This window comes from Vipera ursinii (assembly GCF_947247035.1).
Source record: "Vipera ursinii genome assembly, chromosome: 3".
Taxonomy (NCBI): Eukaryota; Metazoa; Chordata; class Lepidosauria; order Squamata; family Viperidae; genus Vipera; species Vipera ursinii.
This window is the reverse complement of record NC_139516.1, coordinates 110337998-110362164: the sequence shown is the minus strand read 5'-3', so window position 1 is coordinate 110362164 and position 24167 is coordinate 110337998. Positions and strand designations below refer to the sequence as shown.

Here is a 24167-nt window from a genome sequence, read left to right as displayed (position 1 = left end):
GCCTAAGGTCATCCAGACATTTTCATGCTTAAGGGAAAGCTAGAAGTCACAGTCTTCTTGTTTCTAGGTCAGCACCTTAACCACCACCAATCTGGCTCAAATGATTTATTGATGGACTCCTAGTAGGATCTCCTAGAACAGAGGTACCCAAACTTTTAGGCACCAGGGACCGGTTCCGTGGAGAGATGTTTTTCTGTGGACCACAGGATGTGTGGTTTTATGGGCTACCTGTATCTTGCAGATGGGGCTTTGCTTTTTTGTGCGGCCCAGTTGCTGGCATGCTGTAGTCTGGTACTGGTCCACGGACCAGGGGTTGAGGACTCCTGTCCTAGAAAATGAAAGTAAGTGTAGATGTCTGAATTTGCTATTAGCAATATCTTTTTTTTCTTAACACAGACTTTCATTAAAAATAGAACCTGGGACCAGTACCTCACGCCCCACTGCATCTCATGAAGATTTAGTTGGTAAGTACTCAACAATAAAACACTCTGATTCTACTCCCCAGTATTCCTATTTTCTGGACTTATAATATCCATAAAATCTTTTTTAAGCAAATTTAATTTAAGCAAAGTTTTAAATAAACTAAAAAGAGAGGGAAATAGATGAAATCTGTATATTTACTTCTAAATTATTTTGAAGATTTTGAAGAATTGTAATAACAAACTTGCTCTTTGCTCTACTCATTTTACTTATTTTTTCCAGGCCCTGAAGTGGGTGTTTCTCCCCAAATGGTGCAAAAGAATGCTACTGCTGAAGGAGTATTGCTACCACCAACTCCTCCATCTCCTAGAAACCTGATGCCTCATGGGCATAGAAAATGTCACAGTTTGGGATACAAGTTAGCATTTCATTTGAGATTCAGTTCCTTCTGTTATTTAAATTCATTATACTCCACATTATTGTTATTTAAAAAGCTATATATATGAACTAAGTATCTTCTTTGCCATTGACTTTTCATGCAGTGTGTATATTAGGTTGTTTAAATAGCTTGGTAGATGTATACCTTTTTTATAAGTAAACACAAGATAAATATAAGTAAAGGTATATATCTTATAGATAAAGTAATGTCTGAATTTGTATATCGTGATAACTCAGGATTATTAAATAATCTGTTAAACAAGCCAGACTTAGATTTGCGAACAGGCAATGCAATCATGACATTGTTGGAACCCTAAAACAGAGAAACAGTCAAAAACAGAGAAAAGTTTAACAATACGTCAGTCTTGATATACAGTATATATATAATTCTACCATCACAAAGTATTTATTATTTGTTTGACTGATTACAGAATATTTTTCTATTTTGTTTTAATTTCCTTTGCTTTAAACTTCTCTGTATTGTTAGAGCTTTGAATAGGACATTTGGATTAGCAGATTAACTCAGTGATCCAAATGGGTCCTTTCTGTTTTCAGGAAACAAAACAAATTAGTTATAAGGCAAGAAATTGTGCGTTTCTGTTTATAATGTTTTGTTAAATCATAATTATACTCATTAAACTGACATGCCATGGTTTCATATTGATTTATAGACTGAACCCGATTGTTCATATATTGATTGATTATGCTTCATCAAGTCAATGTCAGTTCTTAGCAAACACAGGGATAGATTTTCTCCAAAATAATCTGTTTCTAACTTGGTCCTTCAGGTCTTCCATTGGTGCACCAGTCATTACTATAACTAAGTCCCTCTACCTTACTAATGATCATCCTCTTGCTCTGAGCAAAAGAAAAAAGAAAAAAAAGAAAGAAATGCAGTTAATCCTCATATTTAAACATTAGTTCCAAAAATTTAGGAATTAAATTGCAAAGTACATATATACAGCTTCTCACTTGCGAATCACTTTATGATTGTAAATGTGGTTGGCAATCTATTTAGGCTGCTTGTGGTAAAGAAAAATCAATACTTAAACACTGGTAGCAGATATAACTTCCTAATAACATTTTCATTCTTCCGTGCCCATTTCTAAGTGTAACATTGGAATCCATTCTTTAATAGTCCATGTTCATAAATATTTGTCCATTGTTCATAAAGGTATAAAGTACATGTACATTAAAAGAAAAAAGCAGGAATTGTAGAATTTTAATACAAAAATATTAACTCATTTATGCCTATTTCATATCTATTATAAAATTACATATTCTTGGGAACATTTATCTTTTAAAACTTTTTTTAATTGCCTTTATTCTGTCTTTCCCTTTGGATTTGATTATTGAGGTCTGATCTATTATTAAATATACTTTTGGTACTGTGTTATATTTACTGTTTTAATAATGTGGTCAATCTTAATGTATTTTACTATTTTTCCAGTTTCATTCATAAAATGAACACAGCAGAATTTAAAAGTGCAACATTCCCAAATGCAGGACCAAGACATCTTTTAGATGATAGTGTCATGGAACCACATGCTCCACTACGGGGGCAGGCAGAGAGCTCCACTCTTTCCAGTGGAATTTCAATAGGTGAGATTTTATCTCAGTCAGTAAAAGTGTCTTTTGAAATTCAAATTTGTATATTTTTTTCATTATATTTATATGCTACCCCTCCTCCATATTATTTAAACATCATGCATAGGCCCTATCCACACAGCATACATAGGGTAATGGGGGAAGATAAACTTGTGCACACTGCAAACAGGGTTAGTAACCTGATGATTTTTTAATTAAAATCTCCCATGTTGTTAAATTACTCAGTATTTACTGCCTTTTCAATGTCTAGTATAAAGTTCTATAGAACCCTCATGCAAAAACAGTCTCTGGGTTAGGTCTACATTTTCCCCACAGACATAAGACTCATGGGGAGAGAATACAAATGCTTATAAAAAGCAAGTGGGAAAGGAATGACTAGCTTCCCAGCATCCTTTGCAGTGAAAGTTAACTAAAATATGGCCATCAATTGATAGACTCGCTGATCAGAACTTGGCATAAATATCAGTCCATTGACTTAGCAAGGCTTAACTAGGCTGCTAACTTTGATTTGGCTAAAGTCTTTCAGATATTTGTAGTAATCTTTATTACAAAGTAGAATGAAGCCATATTTTCAAGGACATGAAGTACACATGAAAGGACACACATTAGGTCTAGTTTTTGTTTCAACATAAAATTCAGTGTGACATGAAAGTGTGAAGATGTTGAATTCATCTGTTGTCAAGGACAGATCACTTTCTGATTGCTACAGATTTACGTATAGCAATCTCTTCCTGCCCTGGGAAAGGACTCTTTAACTTGGTCCATCACAGCATCTACCTGTGGGTATTCAGAGGCTCCTGGGAAATTTTGTAGGAATTTGGTAAGCAGTTCATCCAAGTCACTGGTTACACATTTGAATAATAGTGTCAAGTTTTGAAGCATGTTTTTTTTCCTGCTGCACCAGTTATTGCTTCTCAGCTTGCCAACAAACTCTGGGCAGGGAGAGAATCAGTTTGGTATACAGACTTCAAAGATTAAAAAGCCAGACCATGAGATTCAAGTACATTACACCAGACTTAGAGATGCTTTCTCATAATAATATTTTTCCACTTGATTGAGCAACTTGACCTGACCCAGAGGGCGAAGGGAGAATTTAATACTTTTACTGTTTGGATCTGGGAGGGGTCTGGCCACAGCTGGCTTTGCTCTCATAATGTGCCAAATTGGTGTACTCCATAAAGTTTTACATTAAGAGATTGGAATGTCTTGAAGATGTTTTCTTGATTGGGTTCATCAGTCGGAACTATGACATTAAACCAGCTCTCCATTAAAAAGACTTTCTTAAGGAGTCCTGAGCTCCTGCAGCCTATCCGGTAACCTCCGGAAGAGCTGTGAAAGGAGAAGATAGCCAGAATGGGTACGGTGAAGAGTGGCCAAGCCATGGGCCAAATGGACTTTGGAATTCACACAACAGCTGTAGGAGCAGCCAGCCCTCTGAGGACCACTGTCCCTCAGTCTGGCCTGGCCCCTGCACAAGGAGCCGCTGGACTTCCGCCAGCAACCACACAGCAACAAGGGCCAGCTGGCCAGCCATCTCCCAACCTGTAGTTGCCGGTGCCCACCCTTGGCCTTTTCTCCCTGGAGGGGGGATGGTTATCATAGTACTGGGCTACCCCGGGTCCCCCGCTGATCAAAGTCAGGTTCGATGGTAGCTCAGAAAAGCTGGCTTTTTTCCTGAACTAGGTGTGAGCACACCTGGATCGCTATAGGCCGATGTACCACCAATGATGCAGCTTGTGTGGAGGCCATTGTGGCCAACCTGGAGGGAGAAACAGCAGAGTGGGTGACAGTGCTTCATGACGAGGGAAACTCCAAGTTGGGAAACCCAAACATTTTCCTGGGAGAACTCAGGGCCCACTTTGGAGACAGCATGCAAGCCCAATGTTCAGAGTTTGAGATCCATGCCATCAGATAAGGAAACAGGCCACTGACGGAGTATATTCGAGAATTCCAGAGATTGGGGGAAAGGTTGAGGCAATGGCTAGAACGGCTCTTGGTCCACTATTTCTGAGATGGCTTGAACAGGGAACTATGTCACACATTCCTGCCAAGTCAAAAGCTGCCTGAAGAGGAACCAGGGAAGACGCCTACTGGGATGGAAAACCTCTGCCACGCCGAGCTCCAGACCTTCCGAGCCTCCTACCTAGTCCATGCTTTCGATGCAGCCAGGAGGAAGGCCATCGGGCACCTATCTGCCCAGCGCCAGCTCCTAGGGAGGCTCCAAGGACCCCAACTTCCCAAAGTGCAAAAAAGCCACCCAAGAAGGGGAAGGAGGAATTTCAAGTGACACCAGGTCATTGAGGTCTCAACCCCGAACCACAAAGGGGAGAAAACTGCCTGGGGAACAAGTTGCAGATGAACCTCTACGAGAGCAAAAGTGAGGGAGAAGATGACCCAATGGTAAGTGGAACCATCAGCCATGTATCAGCCCAGGTGGAGATTGTAGTGCCTAGCTCGGGAACAAGGGGAATGATGAAGGCCCTGATAGGCTCCAGCTGCATGAGATGCCTAATCAGTTTCCAGACAGTTCGCAACCTGGGGTTGCAGGTGCGGAAGTTTCACCAACCTTTGAAGCTTGAGCAAGTCGACGGTTCTATGATAGGGGGATTGCCTGCCTCCTACCTGTGCCAGTGCTCCTGAAGTTAGGTGACCATGAAGAAACCATTTGATTCGTAGTGGCACCGAAGTTGCCTCAGGCCATGATATTGGGGCTAGCCTGGTTAGCAAAGTGGTGCCCCACCATGCATTGGGGAAAGGACAGGAGAGGTGTGGTGATGGCGAAAATGGTTCCCACTTCCTTGAGCAAAAAGCATCCCAGAGCTGAATGTCAAGGGGGGGCAAGGAAGAAGCCCAGTCATTCCTAAAGAATACCAGGATTTAGCAGAGATGTTTAGTGAGAAACAATGAAACGCCTTGTCCCCCCCCCCAATCATCCCATGGACTGTACAATTGAAATCTTGCCTGGAGCAGAACGCCCCAAGCCAAATATGTACTCTATGACTCTGAAAGAGTTGAAGGAGCTGAGAGATTACATTAACAAGAATCTAGCTAGGGGTTTCATCCAGGCCGCTAAATCCAAAGTAGCAGCCCCAGTCCTATTCAAGGAGAAGAAAGGATGGCTCACTGAGATTGTGCGTCGATTTCCATGGGATAAATGGTGTATGTGTAGAGAATATGTACCTCCTGCTCCTCAAGAAGAACATTGAAAGTTATGTGAAAAGCTGGCTTCTGGTTTGCACACGCGGCACTTCCAGACGCGCAGGAACAGTCTGCTTCCTGCCGTCCATTCTTTCTCTTTCGGAGGACCCTGAAAAGGGTCGGAAATCACCCTGGAGAGGCGAATACCGTGAGGAGGCCTTCCCTGCGATTGCGGAAGGGCGGCAGCCACTCCGCTTCAATCCAGGAGAACTCCTTTGGCCCGAAAAAGAGACCAGCCATAAAGATGGCTGATCATTAAGCCACTCCCTGCTGAAAGCCAAAAGCACTACCTAGCACAAAGAAGCAATCTGGAGGACCTGGGTGAGACTCTACCTTTTTTACTCCCTTAACTTTTTTCCTGTGGGACTTTTCCTGAAAATTTCTTTCCCCACTTTTTGAGAAAACGACGAATATTTACTTTGGGAACAATCTTAAAGCCTTAAAGAAAATCAAGTAATTTAGCAAAGGAACTGAGTAATTTTATTTGTATTTACTAAAAAGCTCCTATTTTTTGGTGGGGATCTACTACCCTGTGAATTAAGCTGTGAATTAAGAATTTTTTTTTACTAATGCTACAAAAGTTTTATATTAATTTGGAAAAAGAAAGATAATTTCTACATTACATTGTATATGCTATTGATGACATCTTGTGGCGAAACATGGTACAGCAAGTGATTTTTTCTCCTGTTGTGAGAACTGACTGAAAAACAGAGCTGTCCTTGACATTACTTTTAAAGATATGTGTGGGAACACCTGGCACTGAAAACAACTCTTGGAGATGGATAATCTTTGACTATTATTAAAATAGCCTCCGTGGAAGATTTAGCTGCAAATAACAAAATGGATGAATATATCCCACCACTTGATTATAAACTAATACTGGACACGATTTTGGCAATGACAGAGCAAATTAAAGCCAAATTGCGAGAAAAGTCTGGCAACTTAAAGCCACCAAATCAAATTCTGACCTTAAATGAGGAAATAATAATCCAAGAGCAAATAGAAGTAGAAACTAACACTAATACAGGACATTTCAAAGAACAACAAATGCAATCTACAGAGAATCTTAAAGTCCAAATTTCAACGTCAACTGCAAAACTTACAACTCAAAAAGCAATAGCACCTGAAGAAAGCAACATTAAGAGTGAAGACACTAAAGGCCTTCAAATATACTTTAGTGAGAATGCAATCAATCAAATGACAACCATCACACCAGCTACTACTCTCTACCTAGTCCAGATGGAACTGGAAGAAGGAAAAGACATGCCTGATTTAAGGACAACTATATTGGACAGTCAGCAGGACCGTCTGCTGCCAGGAACGACTTCCCATCGCCCTGTGCGCTCACACAGAGAGGGTCTCCTCAGGGTGCCGTCGGCCAGACAATGTTGGCTGGCGACCCCCAGGGGGAGGGCCTTCTCTGCCCTTTGGAATCAGCTCCCACGAGAACTTTGGATGGCCCCAGATCTCCGGTCCTTTCGTTGCAACCTAAAGACATACCTTTTCCAACTGGCCGACCTGGACTGACGTTGGGGGTTTTAATTATGTTTTTAATTTTTACTGGTTTTTAGTGGGGCTTTGTAAAATTTAATTTCTTTTAATATTTGTATTTATTGTTTTTATTGTTGTTAGCCGCCCTGAGTCCTTCGGGAGTTAGGGCGGCATATAAGTCCCATAATTAAATTAAATTGCATCAGTCATCAAAAACTATTAAAGCAAAACTTCAACGGTTACAAAGGAGACATTTTCTTCGCAAAACTGACATTTGGATGCTCTTCCTGGATTCAGATAAGGGGTTTAGGTAGAAAGGGAGATATATTTGAGAATTTAAAGACGCTAAAAGGAAAGCCTGATTGGCACAAAAGGAAGGCAAGAGTTAGATTTTTTTAAAAAACTGAACTTGTTTCTTTTTTGGGATCCCTAAAGATAGAGTATAAAAATACCTTTCAATGGATTAAGGGGAATCTCTAAAAAATATAACTGATTTTACATTTAGGTCTTAGATCTGTAAGAGAAGACAAAAGTAAGCTCTTAGAATATAATTCTGAACTATATTATAGAATTTGGAATGATATATCAAAAGATAGTATTTTAACAATTGATGTTAAGACGATGTAAGATAGTGTTTTAATAATTGTTGAATGGTTAAGACAAAAAATATCTTCGTAATGGTGATTTGTTAAGATGAAAATGAGATTTTAATGGTAAAACATAAGAATGTTTTGTAATAAACAATCTTACGTTTTGTAGACGAGAGAATTATTCTTTATTGAAATAGGGAATTGTGGGTCACCAAGAAATTAAGCTTTCTTTTTTATATTATAGGCTATTCTAGAATATTCTATTGCAATTAGATAAAATTTAAAAACAGGATATTAATATGTATTAGTGAAAATATATTGAAAATTTTGTTAATTGACTAGGTTACAACTAGAAATGTATTGACTATTTTGACTATCTGATAATTAGTGGAATCAGAGAGGGAATCCTTCTTAATGCAACTTGAACTACTGTACCTACAACTTGTTATTTGTTATTTTGACTACCCAACCACCGTATTGCTTCATAAATACATGTATATGTAAATATCAAAAAATCAATAAAACGTGTATAAAAAAAAATAAAGTTATGTGAAAACCTGTGCCATGTGTATGGCCATGAAGCGCCAACCAGGGAAGAGTCCGGGATTGCTGCAGCAAGTGGCTGACCTGACCCTGCCTTAGGAAGAGATAGCCATGGACTTTATAGTCAAGCTTCCAGAGAGTGGAGGGCATACGGTGATATGGACAGTGGTGAACCTATTCTCAAAGCAGGCCCACTTCACCACATGCTCCAGTCTCCCATTAGCTCAGAGATTGGCCAGGATGTTCCTGCAATATATTTACTGACTTAAACGCATAATCTTGGATCGAGGGGTCCAATTTACTGCCAGGTTTTGGCGTGAATTTGTAAAGCTGATAGGGTCCTCCTAGGGTCTTAGTTCAGCTTTTCATCTGAGTACAAATGAAGCTGCAGAACGAACCAATGCAATGATGGAACAGTACCTGCGTTGTTATGTCAACTACCAGCAGTCTAATTGGGCAGAGCTCCTGCCATTTGCTGCATACAACAAAGTGGTACACAGTAGCACAGGGCTTACCCCATTTAAGATAGCTACAGGAGTGGAGTTTGTGCCAATACCAGAATGCCCAAGAGAGACACACACCCCCATTGGTGACTGGCTGATTGGGTAGATTCCCTAAAAGGCACTCGGGATAATGTGAGGAAAGCACTTTCCAAAGCAACAGAGAATCAAAAGAAACAAGAGGATAAGAAGCAAGCTCCCCAGGGAACATTCCATGTAGGACATTAAATGTGTCTATCCACCGACTTCCGGTGGCTCCGCGGCGACGGAGGGAGCCTTCCCGGGCTGCCCGCGGCTCAGCTGGTGTTTTTTTCGCCCGAAACAGCGCCGATCAGCTGTTCGGGCGAATCTGAAGCCCCCTCCTCGGGAGAAGAGGAGGAGGTGAGCCCCCAGGTGGGGGTTGAGTTCTCCGGGGCCGCCTGAGCTTGGAGCTTGGGCGGCTGAAGGATTGAACTCCCCCGTAGCCTGGGCTGCTCCCAGCTGGCTAGCGTCTCTGCTCCGGACTTCATGGAGCAGAGCCAGGAGTCTGCGACCATCCCTGCCTGAAGGAGAGACTATGAAAGGGAAAGAGCAGGCAGAGCAGTACAAGAGGGAAAGATGAAGAGATGAAGAAGATTTTATTTTACTCTCAAGCTTGATGGACTTTGCTTAAAACTTAAAGTGAAAGTGCGTCACAATTGTAAGTAAAAGATGGCGGCTAAACCTCCCCCTAGAACTTTTCGGAGTGCTGGAAATTCTCCGGTGCAACAACAATCATTGCTGCAGGCGTTGCATTCTCCTGATGTATTGACATCGAAGGATCTTGAAAAACATACCCAGTTAATTTTGGAGTCAATGGGTGTTAAATTTCTACAGATGGAGGAGAAACTGGAGAAATTGGAGCAGAGAATGGAAGAAAGGATGGAACAGAAACTTAGAGAAATGAAGGTAGACATTTTGTCCTCAGTGCAAAAAGTTGCTAAATGTGTGGAGGTGCTGGATGATCAAGTGCAAGATTTGATTCAAAAGAATGCTTTATTAGAAGCAAAAGTATTGGAAATTGAAGATTTAAAAGACAAAATCGACAGTGAACAGAGCTTGGCTCAATTTTACCAGATGCAGTTTGCTGTGAGAATTAGAGGCCTAAAAGAGAATATTAAGGAAGATTTAAAGCAGCTGGTTTCTGAGGCTTTTGAGGGAGTATTGAACCATCCAGCATCTGAATTAAAACAAGGTATGGACAAAGTGTTTCGTGTGAATTCGTGGATTGCTAAACAGAGAAAGTTGCCTAGAGATGTGGTGGTTTATTTTGTAAAAAGGGAAATTAGAGATGAAGTTATACAAGCTGCCTACGATACCAAAGTTGTGATTGCTGGTCAACAAGTTTTGGTTCTAAAAGAAATTCCTCCAAAGATTTTAAAGAGAAGGAAGGATTTTATATTTCTTGTGCAAGAGCTCAAGCAAAGAGATATAAGGTTCAGATGGGAGATCCCAGCTGGGTTGAGCTTCATGTATGATGGCAAAAGGTACTGTTTGAGTAATGTGAAGCAAGCGCATGATTTTTATAATAATGTCTTGAAAGTAACCCCATCAACACTTCTGGAAGCTGCAGAGGGATCTGGAGAAGGAGAACATCAAGAGGATGAAGATGCACAGATAGACGAGAAGGGTACAGGAGGAGTTCAAGCTGCAACTCTTTTGGATGATCTTAGAGAACAGAGGGTGACGCGTGCTGCCTTAAAACGCTCAAAAAAGGAAAAAAAATAAGATCAGTAGAAATCTATGGAATTTCCACAAAATATTTATAGTTAAGTGGTAGTTGTGTTTTTTTTTTAAAAAAAAAAAAAAAAAAAGTTTTGGGATGCTATGTATGGTAATAGATTTTTTTTTTTTTTAATTTGGAATTAATGGACAACTTACTACAGAGGAAGAGGAAGAAAGTTTTGTGGGTTAATGTGGGTTAATTTGTGTAAGAACTATTTATTAATGTGCAAATGAGAATATGTTAAGGTAATAGTGAATTGTGGAAGAATATAGATGGGAATGATGCTAGTTTTCTTTTATTTTAGTTTTTTATATATATTTAGTATTATTAAGGATTGGTTTACTATATACAAGCTAGAGAGTGATGGATTTTAGAGTTTATAATTGTTAGTATATGATTGTTTATGATTGCCTTTTAGATATATACCTTGTATTTTGCTCTGGGAAGTCGGGGGGGGGAGGGGGGAGGAGGGGAAGTGGAGGGGGGGAGGTAGGGGAGGGAGGAGGGGGAGGGGGAGGGGGGGAGATAGGGGGGAGGTAGGGAGGGGAGGAGGGAGGGGGAAGGTGGGTTTTTTTAAAGGAAAATTGTATTTTATAAAACTTTTCAATAAAAAAAAAAAAAAAAAAAATGTGTCTATCCACCAAATATCTAAAGTTGAGGATTCCCTGTAAAATGCTAGGTCCTAAATACATAGGCCATTTCCTGATCGTTAAAATTATTAACCCAGTGACTGTAGAAATGAAACTGCCTAGAATATTGGGGAAAGTGCACCCAGTATTTCACTGCAGCCTGCTGAAGCAGGCTCAGGGATCGAAACTGAGACCAGTTGAGAAAGAAGCACCTTGTCCAATAATGGTGGAAGGGGAAAGACATTATGAAGTTAAGCAATTTTAGATTCTAGAGTTTATAAGGAGTTGGCTAATTCCAGAAGATGGTGCTAAATTGTTATTGTTCTACTTCATTTCTTTCATAGAGACACACAAACATAATGTAAAGAGGCACAAATACTTATTCATTTACTAAACAAAGAACAAATACTATAGATATAGATATATATTCATATTTCATATAATGCAATTAAATTATATGCAACTAAACTATTTGAATTTAAGTGAGTTCAAACAGTTAAGTGGGGAGAGAGAAATTGAACATAAAAATTAGTATACGCAATTAATCTCATAAAACTCCCAGAAATAAGTTGTTTTCTTTTTAAACTAACTGTCATTGCAATTGAGTCAGTTTTATTATGGGTAGAGTTTTTTGAAAAAATTTTCAGGCTTGGTAAATCATAAAGATAGAAAGTTTTAAAATTTATTCATTTATTCTGATTTTAGGTAGCAGTGATGGTTCAGAGCTCAGTGAAGAAACTTCATGGCCAGCATTTGAAAGGTAAGAGACATCAATATATTTTATATTTATTCATACATGTATTTAACATATGAGAATTTTACATTTCCAGATAGAAAAGTGTACCAAGTGTACTAAACTTTCCTGGTATAGTGCTTTTTAATCAAAGCATTGCTTTTCCTACACATGGGTTATATATGTAAGACAAAAAATAATGGCTTAAGTAGTTCGATCAAGTTTTCTGAAGGGTGTATTATCACTAATATTTTGGCAGGGGTCCCAGAATCCTATTTTGTAACAAATTTGTTCAAAGGGAACATATGCAGCTTATATGAGTGGTTCATCATCTACTTACAGCTATTTGGGAGATTGTTGAAAGCAGCTTCCCAAAGCTGAACTCCTAAATCCAAGTGATAGTTCTCCTGTGATGCAGCCTGACCAATTTAAAACAGTAGATGACTGACTTTTCTGTCTTAGTGAATATATATGATTGGCTTATATAAAAACATGCTATAAATCTACTATTGTTTTTAGAAAATTATTATTTTTGTATATCATTGCAGCAGCTTTCAAGTGAAAGGCATTGATCATTTGATAAAGCACCACTATGATCTGAGGTGCTTGTGCAGCTCCCAGTTCAGTACAAATGAAGTGACATTAGAAGCTAGTAGAATCATAGTTGATTCTATAAAACTAAAGGTTTTTCTTCTGCAGTATGAACTGTTCAAATACTTTTTATTCCCTGACTTAGATTATCTGTTTTCAGGCCACTATCTTAATACATTTTTGCTCAGTAATATGCATAAAACAATACTTCTATCAATATAAATAGAGGTAGTTCTTGACGTACAAATCCAAGTTATAACAGTTCTGAATGAATGGTGATACAATCGATCCTGAGAGTTCTGGGTATTCCAGCACTCCTCTGGTCACATGATTACCACCTGGTGCATGGTACTCATTTGCATTTACAACAAGTTGCCAAGCACCGCACTATCATAATCGCCATTTGCAACCTTCCCGCTGACTTCCTCAGAAAGCCAGCAGAGAATGTTGTAAGTCACTGGAATAAGTTCCCCCATTCTCACATCATCCTCCAGCCCTTCTGCACTCATGCCACATCAGCCCCTCACACATCATATTCATGCATCATATAATCTCTGAATTTATGCAGAAGAAAAAAGCCAAGATACACTGCTAAACCACTCTATGAGGGAATGTTTTCATATTCTAAGGTAACTACATTGCTTCCTATCACTTGCCTTTTAGAAATGTCTTGTTTTAACTGCAGATGTTATTTATTTAGGATATTGTCTAATCATTCATTGGGATGCCAGTAAGAATATTTTATTGTTATATGTGTTCACACCAAGAACATGTGATCAAATAAGAAGAGATCTTTTGAAAACTGAAATACATGGGTGATTACAGAACAAGCAATGTAGCAATGTAGCAGAAAGGAAAGCTTATTATAGTGTTCTAACAAATGATGACTATGAATTCAAAAAATGTAACCCGTACCATTTATAATGGAATCCAACAGGAACAGATTATACCATTCTCTTGGTCCGGTGACAAGAATAGCACGAAATGGCTATTGGAGCCACATGAAGGGCAGCAGGTACCAATCCCTTGTGTTCAAGGGCCAGACATTTTCCTCTGGTGCTGGTGACTGATTTGATAGTGACGTGGTTGTAATCTGACACTCCTGTTCTTTCTAAGTATCTTGACATATCACATTGGTGAACATTCTCTATTGAAACAGAATATATGTCTTAAAACTTAATAATATCTTCACAGCCTATGGCTGGCTCATTGTAATCTGCATATCTGATTTTGTAAAATTACTCAAAAATTTCCCAAAATGTTTTACTTAGATCGCTACTTTTAAAAAAAAACCTCTAAACCATCATTTATGATACTGGATGGTACTAGAAGTAATCGGATGGCAAGAGGAATAATGTCGGAACTTTGAAGATTGAGTGAGAATTAAGATGTTGCTTTTCTTTCTATCCTGAGCCATATAAATTGAAAATCAGATGCCCATTATTTCCAGAAAGGCAGAAAGAAGTGTGGGATAACTGATATGGCCAGGTACCCCAAATTCAGTTGCCTATCCCCTTCCTTGCCTATCCTCACACCTCTCCAAAATACCTTTGGCAGTTTTTATTAGAAGACAAAAACTATGTCACACAAAAAATTGCAGTAATAATAATGTCATAAAATAAAAAGGGCTCCCTTTCATCTTGTTTTCTTAGCAATGCTATTCAAAGAACAGAGCATTCCTTGCCTTAAAGTTGCTTTGAATAACATTTTATGAGAAGCACTTAAATTCACATCAAGGTCTTTTTACATTCTTCAGTAAACATTAATCTAGCCTCGAATAAGTGTTATTATCTGATGTAATGTGGACAAGTATATGTTAACTTTTGAAGGTTTAGAAAGTTTGCCATCTCTCCTAGTTTATTGGCTAAATAGTTGAAAGATATATGGAAGAAATTCTCCAAGGTGTTTCAGAAATTTTTACTTTCTTAAATCTGTCTCTGGAGAATGATAGGTATGCCACATAAGTTGCTTGGTGTGCAGTTACACAAACACTTGTGCAGTCAAATATTTCCTGTCATTAAAAGTTGGTCAGCTACTCACTTGTTAGAACACAAGGTATGTTACAGCAGCTTTATTTTAACAGCTCTGGGCCAGCTTTTCTGCTTTCCTGCTGCTTCTGTTATTGCTTTCAAATATCTTGGTATGATATTGTGCATGTATTAAGCTCTTGCTGTTTTTCTTTGTTTTTCTTTTTATACTTTTTTCATTAACTCAAATGACTACTATAAAACCAAGATTTTTAGCAGATCTGGAAAAGTCTGGAAAGAATTATTTAAAATAAAAGGAATTTTTAAAGTGATTTCAGCTTTTTTGCTAATTAGAATTATTTGTAGCTCTTTGTAGTAGTAAATAATAGTGAAAGTTATATGTTAATCAGTGCTGCGCAAGTAAACTATATAATCCTTCTAAAAGTTTCCATAATTAAATCCAATAATTAAAATGGTAGTTTCGGAAAACATAAATATTAGTGATACTTCAAGAATTTCCATTGAAATACACAATACCTTTCCATACTTTACAGTTGCTCTTTTTTTTAGTTCTGCAGAGTCTGAAGATTTAGCTGTTCATTTATATCCAGGAGCTGTTACTATTCAAGGGGTTCTTAGAAGAAAAACTCTGTTGAAAGAGGGGAAGAAACCGACAGTAAGTTATTAAATAAATTATTTAAAATGCTTTCATAATTGGCTTTTCCTGTTTCAAAAGTATTATAATTTATTTATTTTAATTCACCAATGATTGCTCAAGCATTTGAATTACATACATCTCAGTAGGTCATAAAATATTTAGAAGTTAGTTGATAGGAAAACAGGATATACAATATATAAAATGCAAATTGTGGCAGGATATCTCATGACTTATTCAAATAATCTGTGCAGCTACCTCTCCAAACTAATTTCCTATGGATGGTGCTGAAAAATACCTGAGACTGGCTTCTGGTTTTGACATCACAGCAAAGCGGATGCAGAAGACGGAGCCATACCAAGTGTGTGTGACTAGGTGGCTTGGAAATTTGAGAACTAAGTACTTTTAAGACCTTTTAAAAAAAAAGACTTGAAAAGTTTACAATATAAGTTTTGGATTTAAAAACTGAAAACAGCGTTAATGACATCTAGTGGTGAATTATGGCACTACAACTTATTATGCCTAAAAGAAACCTGGCTTGAAGTCCAGAATTAGATAAGACTCTGGCTGGCCTTGGAAGCTTTTATTTTTGAGAATTGCAGCTGAGAAAAAGGAATAGACTTGGGGGCTACTCATCTGTGTGGCAGAGACGATAATACTACTCTAAAATTGGCCTGTCTGAACTATGAACACAAATACTGACTTTCAGAACTGTATTGTGGAACTATTTTCCTGTTGAAGAAACATACACTATTGCCTGATATGATGGAACACTTTGGATTATAAATCTTGATTGATAAACAACCTTTAGTGGTTCTTTCTTCTCCCTGGACAGAAAGGCTATATTCCTCATTGGACAGAAAAAAATGAATTTTACTTATACTTGCTTAGGGGAGGTTTGAGAATGGATAGTTGGTTGGATAATTTATAAAGGCCACTTACAAAAAAATAAAATGGATGTTCCATACTTAGCTCTAAATGGTAAGAAACCATCCTTAACATCTGTCTCCAGAAGCCTCAGTTTGACATACCACCAAGGAAATACTGATGAACCACAGAAAGAAATTCTCTCCATGTTGAAATTAATACAAGAAACAATTGTATCACCCATGTGCTCGTGACCTCCCGGCTAGTCTACTGCAATGCTCTCTACATGGGTCTGCCCTTGAGGACCACACGGAGGCTTCAGCTGGTGCAGAATGCAGCCACGCGAGTTGTGATGGGAGTTTCCCGAGCTGCATTGGCTTCCAGTTGCCCTCTGGGTGAGATTCAAGGTGCTGGTGATGACCTATAAAGCCCTAAATGGCATGGGCCCAGATTATTTGAGGGAACACCTGCTGCCAGCGTCAATTTCCCATTGTCCTGTGCACTCCCACAGGGAGGGCCTCCTCAGGGTACCACCGGTCAAGGATTGTCGGCTGGCGATCCCCAGGGGGAGGGCGTTCTCTGTGGGCGCGCCTGCCCTATGGAATCAATTGCCAACGGAACTCCGGATTGCCCCTGACCTTCGTTCGTTTCGCTGGGACCTAAAAACCTGGCTCTTTGAGCTATCAGGCCTGGACTGAGGAGTTTTAATGATTTTAAATTGGGATTTTAATTCTTGGAGCTATATTTAATTTTTTTATTTTAATTTAATTTTATACTGTATTGTTTTTAAATTTTGCCCTGTAAACCGCCCTGAGTCCTTCGGGAATAGGGCGGTATACAAATTGAATTAATAAATAAATTGCTTTAGCTTGTGATGAGATTAAAAATAACACAAAGGAGATAAAAGAATAATTTTCTAATTTAAATCTACTAACTCAGAAAATAACTACAGAGAAGGAACTAACAACCCAGAAAATAGAAGGAAAACTAGAGAATGCTGACACAAAAATTGAGGGTGAAAAGAAGAAACTAACGAACAGACTCAGACAAATGAAGGCTTAGAAAACACGATAATATTGGAAATGGAAAAGACATTCTACAAACCAAGATTTCAGAATATACTGGAGGATAAGGAAGAAGAGCTGATGGAATGGAAGATAGAGCCGTTAACAGAACTGTGGGGAACTAGAGAAGGAGGGACGCTGTTTAATGAATATCAACGGGCTAGTTCTTCCAAAAATACTTTAACTAAATTATTTCTCTTGTTTCAAATAACATACACAAAAATAGAGGGAGAATTATTTGATGATCTAAATGCACTGACTTGGAAAGTTAGTTGGCAAACGAAGAAAGCTAGAGTAAGACTGAAGGAAATAGAAGCTTTGACCTATTAGAGGGGATGTTATATTACTAATTAGATGTTTGAATACAGTTAAGAATAGATTGCTAGAAATAGAAGTATTATTATAACTAGATAGATAGGATTTGTAATCAGAATATCATATCTTGTATGAAAAAGGAAATAAGAATATGCTAAGAACTTTGACTAAGGGAAGCTTTTGGTTACCCAAATATAATTGCTTTTGAAATTATAAATGATTGGGGTATTTTGAACATGGATGGGAAATTAAATTTGAAAAAAGCAAAAATAGGATATGGATTGAATAAATGGATATTGAGTGCAAATGCAATTAAGATATGTTTTGTTTGGAAAGAATATTCTAGACTGATATTATTAACACTATTAGAAAAATGTAACAAATGTTGATATGTAACTATTTACTAACAACAATAAGAATTGTATTTGCTTAGTGTGGAAAAATGTTTATTACCAGAAGAGAGAATGAATTGGAGGGTGTAATATTGGATTTAGTTTGAAGAAGCTTACATGTACCACGGAATTACTAATGGACTCAGTCATCACATTTTCTATTAGACACTTGATTGTAAAAATAGAAAATTAATTAAATATAAAGAAAAAAACAAACCTGAGACTGACAGTAGTTCATGTCCAGGAAATAGCTTTTAATTTTAGGGGCTTGGGTATTAGTTTTACATTTTTTTGTGAACCTTCCACATCATCAGGTCAGTCATTGCACTGAATAGCTTTTGCACTATGTAAAGCCATTATCCTATAAAATAATGTTTCACAGTCCTCAGTGATTAGCATTCGTCTGCAGAAACGCTGCGCTAATAGCAGATACACTAGGAAATTTCTAACATTACTAATGATTTGACATAATAATTTATTACTACTACATCATCCAGATTAGGGCAGTGTAAATAAAATTTTAAAGAATGTTATAGACACTTGTGATAGACAGTCACAGTATACAGATACTCATAATAGTTTAGAATAAAAAATAAGCCTAACAGTAATCTCCAAGTCAATACCAATCTGTCAAACCATTTAATAATTTACTAATAATAAGCATATCAGAAATTTTAATTGGAGGCCCTGTTGTACCTAATGGTTTCATTTTTATAGCTTTTCTGAAAGATAGCTCCCAGATGATTATCAAGAGGCAGTTCCATAGGGTAGATATTACAGAGACATATAAGGTCTTACTGTCTCATGTGGATCTCATGTGGCAAGGAACCGTTAGCATCCTTCCCAGGATGTGGATGCAGTCCAGATAGGATTCAATTAACATAGACCAGACATGTTAAAAACAAGGCCCGTGGGCTGCGTCTAGCCCGGGGATCTGCTCTGGAAACAGCGGACTGGTCCGCCGCACCTCGGGCCTCCCTCTGATCCACACATTTTGCCCTCCCGCAATACTATGAGCAACTTGGCCAAGGAGAGCAAGCATAGCAGCAGCAGGCTCGAAGAGGTAAGCGCATCTGGGCGCCCCCTTGGAGAAGTGGGGCTCTGGGGTCCCTGAACACGAGGGCTAGGCACTTGACCTCCGCTGCCCAAGGCTCTGGGCAACCTGCATCATCGGGGGGGCCCCCACATGGCCTGAGAGGGACAGTGAAGCTCCTGCAGTGGACCATGTCTCGGCGCTCGCCCCAGTCCCACCCTCCGCCAGAGACTCTTGGATCCGTCCCAGGCCTGCCCAGGTCTGCACAGTCACCCCTGACACAAGCGATGTTGAGCTGGCCACACCCACCCAGTAGGACATGCCCAACCCACCCACGCCCATGCTAGCCACACCCACCCACCCCCCAAGGGCAGCCACAATGCTGATGCGGCCCTCAATGAAATTGAGTTTGACACCCCTGACATAGACAATCTTGCCAAGCCAAATTGAGCATTATAGGTCATTTTAAATTGTACCAAAAGTCTGAAAACCAATGCAGAACCTGAAGCACTGGTGTTAAATGCAAATAGCAGTTGTCCCTGGCCATCAAAAAGGGTGCTGGATTTTGAACCAATTCCAGTTCCAAGTAGCCTTCAAAAGGTAGCCCCATTTACAGCACATTGCAGTATTCTAGGCAGGTGGACACAAAGGTGTGTGACTCTGTTGCCTGGGCCTCCTTCTCTAGGAAGGACTAAACTGGAGCAACAGCCAAAGGTCTTCCTACCTGCAGTTTCCACTTGCCCATTCAGTAGTAGCTGTAGCCTCAAGTTTAGAAGGAGCCCTAAGTCATGGATGTGTTCCTTCAGAGGTAGTGTTACCACATCCAGAGTACAAAGAGGGCCAGATGATTGCTGTATAAACAGTAATTCATCCTTGCTGATATTCAACTTCTATTTGTCTTTCCCCTTCTTATAGCTTCCAGGCACTAGGCCAGGACTTCAACCATATTGCTGGCCCCAGTACTGATGATAATTCACCCCAAATGGACAGATGACTCTCCCAGAGTTAAACATCTGGGGGAGAGAAAAGAGATACGTATGGAATTCCACATTGGAGCAAAAGAGAAAATAATAATAATAATGAGGAGGAGGAGGAGAAGAAGAAGTTGTAGTAGTAGTAGTAGTAGCAGCAGCAGCAGCAGCAGCAGCAGCAGTCGTTGGAAGGGACCTTGGAGGTCTTATAGTTCAGAGGTCCCCAACCTTTTGGGCACCAGGGACCGGTTACAGGGAGAGAGATTTTTCTGCGGACTGGAGGGGGTGTGGTTTTGTGTGCTGCCTGCATCCCATGGATGGGGCTTTGCTTGTTTATGCGGCCCGGTTGCTGGCATGCTGCAGCCTGGTACTAGTCCACGGCCCAGGGGTTGGGGACACCTGTTCTAGTCCAACCCCCTGCTCGGGCAGGAAACCTATACCATTTTAGACAAATGGCTGTCCAAACTCTTCTTAAAAACTTCAGTGTTGGAGCATTCACAACTTCTGGAGGCAGGTTGTTCCACTGGTTAATTGTTCTAACTGTCAGAAAGCTTCTCCTTAGTTCTAGGTTGCTTCTCCTTGATTAGTTTCCATCCGTTGCTTCTTGTCCTGCCTTCTGGCGCTTTGGAGCATAGTCTGACTCCCCCTTCTTTGTGGCAGCCCCTGAGATATTGGAACACTGCTATCATGTCCCCGCTCATCCTTCTCTTCATTAAACTAGCCATAGCCAATTCCCACAACCGTTCCTTATATGTTTTAGCCTCTAGTCCCATGATCATCTTTGTTGCTCTTCTCTGTACTCTTTCTAGATTCTCAGCATCTTTTTTACATTGTGGTAACCAAAACTGGATGCAATATTCAAAGTGTGGCCTTACCAAGGCATTGTAAAGTGGTATGAACACTTCACGTGATCTTGATTCTATCCCTCTGTTAATGCAGCCTAGCACTGTATTGGCTTTTTTGGCAGCTGCAGCACACTGCTGGCTCATATTTAAATGATTGTCCACTAGGACTCCGAGATCCCTCCCACAGTTACCACCTATACTGTACCCCTGCATTTTTTCTTGCCTAAATGTAGAACATTACTTTTTTCACCATTGAATTTAATTTTGGTAGATAGTGCTCAATGTTCAAGTCTGTCAAGATCCTATTGTATCTTAAGCCTGTCTTCTGGAGTGTTGGCTATTTCTGCCAGCTTGGTGTCATCTGCAAATTTAATGTTAAAAGTAGATCTCTTCTAACCTACCATACTGTCTGGTACCACCCATCAGGAAAGTGTAAAACCACTGTAAAATAGAACCACCACCCCCAGCCCTTGCAGGCAGGTTAAAAAAAGTGGTTGATATTGTATTAGATTCTGCTAAAAGATGTAAACATACCAGAAAGGATGTGGTACACTCATCCATGTCCCAAATTAAATGATCCATCAGTGCAACTAAATTATATCAGATCTTTGTTACAGTCATAGACCAGCAAAGTATAACTAAAATATTTTCTGCCCCATGCCCAGGCTTGAACCTCATCGGAAAACATTGCAAGTAACCTTATTTTCTCTACTGCACCACTATTTCCTTAGAAAGGCCAGATTAGACATTTGAAGATGATCCAGACAGGTGTAAAATTGCCCTCTTTTGGAAGATGAACACCACTGCCTATTTGCATACAGACACTTATGATGATCTTTGAAATGAAGAGGTTTATTTTTAAATTTAATCTAAATTTAAGTCAAGATTATTTTGCTAATTCCCCTTTTTGTTTAATGAGGTTTGAATAAGTAGATATTGATCTCCTGCCATGACAGCCAAAAATAACTGGTTGTCCCAAACTCCCTGTGAGATATAAGGAGTTCCAAGAATATGCATTAAGGTTTTTTACCCTGTAAGCCAGTCTTAACATATAAGCCAACGATATAGACTATAATGAAAATTCTTTAGCAATAAAGGATATAATGGCTTCTAAGTATATATCTCTATATATAGTTGTACCAGTGCTGTAACTAGCATGTAAAACTGCCCAGTTTGGAAAGGGTTTATCAATCCTACATTGGTTTGGTGGCTCACAACATAGTTTTGGTTTTCTTGGTGATCCTCAAGCCCTAGATTGGAAAGAGATGTTACTTGTTGCATTTGCTCTTGGGGTGACTTAAGACATATTGCAGTTTGAGAATCCTGAATCAATGCCAAGTATATGCTTTTAAATTTCCATGTTTACTAAACTGCACAAAATGTTATTTTATTACAGCATATAATGTGGATTACAGCTAACAATATCCTAAAAGTCTCATTCTGCTTAGTTAATGTGTAAAATGGATAGGAGTAAAATATATACAAAATTAAGATGCAATGGCAGATACCTTTTTTATTTATTAACCTTGTGATTTTCTAATCATCTAGGTAGCTTCTTGGACCAAATACTGGGTGGCTTTGTGTGGAGCACAGCTTTTCTACTATGCTGCAAAGTCTTTAAAGGCTACAGAAAGAAAACACGTGTGTATTGTATTCTTGCTTTCAGCTAGGAGAGATAGTTTTTGGCAGAAGGGTTTTTTCAGCCTTTCAGTGTGAATGCTGCATATTGTGCAACACTGAATTGCCATCATTCTATAAATTTCATATTGTCAATATATGTTATTCATTTGCTTCCTCTATTTTAATCTTGAACTTTGCTTCAAGCAAGTTGTAATTTTTAAAGCTAATTTCAAAATTCCTGCTGTAATTGTTGCAGAAAGGTCCAAATCTAGAATCTGTACAAGCAGCCTTATAATTCAGTTGAGTTTTTCTGTGCATGGAAAAATAGAAACTTTCAGCCCACACAGGGAGATTCAAAGAGAAAAAGGGCTTTCCATAATTGACATAAAACGTGCTTATGTGACGCCGCTGTTTGTGGATCAAGGTCCAGTCCCACATTAACTCTGGAATATATAAAATACTGTATCCCTTTTTTGAGTTTACTTAATCTGTGTTGCATTACAAAAGCGAGCAGGTCAACTCTGCTCTTCTTGTTGCAGCCATTATTTTTAATGCAAATATTGCAGTACTCTTTTTGTTTTTATTTTATTTTCATTGATGTTCCCCTCGCCCCTACTCTTAGTTCAAATCTACACCAAGTAAGAATGTGTCAGTAGTGGGTTGGATGGTTATGATGGCTGATGATCCAGATCATCCGGATCTTTTCCTACTCACAGATTCCGAAAAAGGTCAGTAACATTAGTTACTAGTAGTAAATTCTTGATTTAATCGTCTTTAGAAATAACTAACACTGCAGTGCTCACCTTTGTCCAAATTAGACATTAGCAGATTTTGCCCCCCAAATAGTCAAAGTCTGTTCCAATCAGTCCAGAAAGTATTCAAATTGAGATTCAGTATTAACCCATTTTACTGATAATACTAAATCCCATTTCGAAGGGAACAGTGAATATTGTCTCGACTTTTCATTTGTGTCTTGGAACAATCATTTGGCATTTAATGGATACCTCTTCCCTGTTATTTGGACATCAGTGGTTGTTATTAAAAGAAAATTAAATATAACAATCATGTTGTTACATTCAACAGATACCTTTTCCCTGTGATTAGTTGTTAAATCAATTATAGCAAGTCTTCAGTTTTCATTTAAGGATAGTTCAAAGTTACCACAGCTTATGAAAAAATCACTTATAACATGTATTTGCGTTCATAACTGTCACAGCACTTACATTGTCACATGATTGCAATTTGGATGCTTGGCATCTGGCTCACATTTACAACCAGTTGCAGCATCCTGCAAACGCGTGATCATTATTTGCGTCCTTTGTTGCCAATTTCCAGCAAAAAATGTCATAAAATCATTCTGGCTTGACTTACAACCACAATAACTTACAATGGAAATTCTGGTCCATTTTGGGTTGTAAATCAAGGATTCCTGTACAAAACTTACTTCAGACTTTAATTATAGTAGTGAGTTGTGATGTAGCAAAGTGAACGGGGTCATGATTCTTGAAGACAGGACTAAAAAGAATTACATAAACCATTAATAGATATTTATTTATCTATTGTTGGAAAGTCATTTTGAATGTTTTAATCAAATTACTTTTTTGAAAACAAAAATCTATCTCAAGTCCCCCAAGAATTAAAAACTGATGAGGGGAATTCAGAATGCAAGCAGTGTGAGGTTAGTTTTTATTTTAATAAGTCATCTGACCTAAACAGTCAAAATGGAGAAATGATAGAGCATCTGGCCTGGAATGTTATTGTAGCAGCTCAGAAACTTTATATGCCAGGAAGATGAATCTCAGGTGGATTTTGCCTTCTTACCAAATAGTGAGAAGTTACCTAATACTGTAGGTGAATAATTTGTGATGAAGATGACTTTATATTACAAATAAAACTAATTGACTTATTCCATTAAAGAAATATTGGACATATGTTTACAATTCTATACAGTTT

The 24167-nt window shown here is 38.7% G+C and overlaps 1 protein-coding gene across 3 annotated transcripts in view; it reads left to right on the top strand.

The window, feature by feature from the left end:
• RALGPS2 (Ral GEF with PH domain and SH3 binding motif 2) overlaps window positions 1-24167 on the top strand; it is a 117204-nt gene that overhangs the window by 79080 nt on the left and 13957 nt on the right. For 2 of the 3 annotated variants that reach the window (XM_083358705.1, XM_083358706.1), the window contains exons 11-18: window positions 397-464; window positions 703-838; window positions 2309-2460; window positions 11867-11921; window positions 13423-13500; window positions 15023-15128; window positions 22143-22235; window positions 22837-22942. In XM_083358705.1, coding sequence (XP_083214831.1) covers window positions 397-464; window positions 703-838; window positions 2309-2460; window positions 11867-11921; window positions 13423-13500; window positions 15023-15128; window positions 22143-22235; window positions 22837-22942 — 794 coding nt within the window. Of the gene's footprint in view, window positions 1-396; window positions 465-702; window positions 839-2308; window positions 2461-11866; window positions 11922-13422; window positions 13501-15022; window positions 15129-16913; window positions 17122-22142; window positions 22236-22836; window positions 22943-24167 lie in introns of those variants that run through there. The other variant, XM_083358707.1, reaches the window with a different exon arrangement.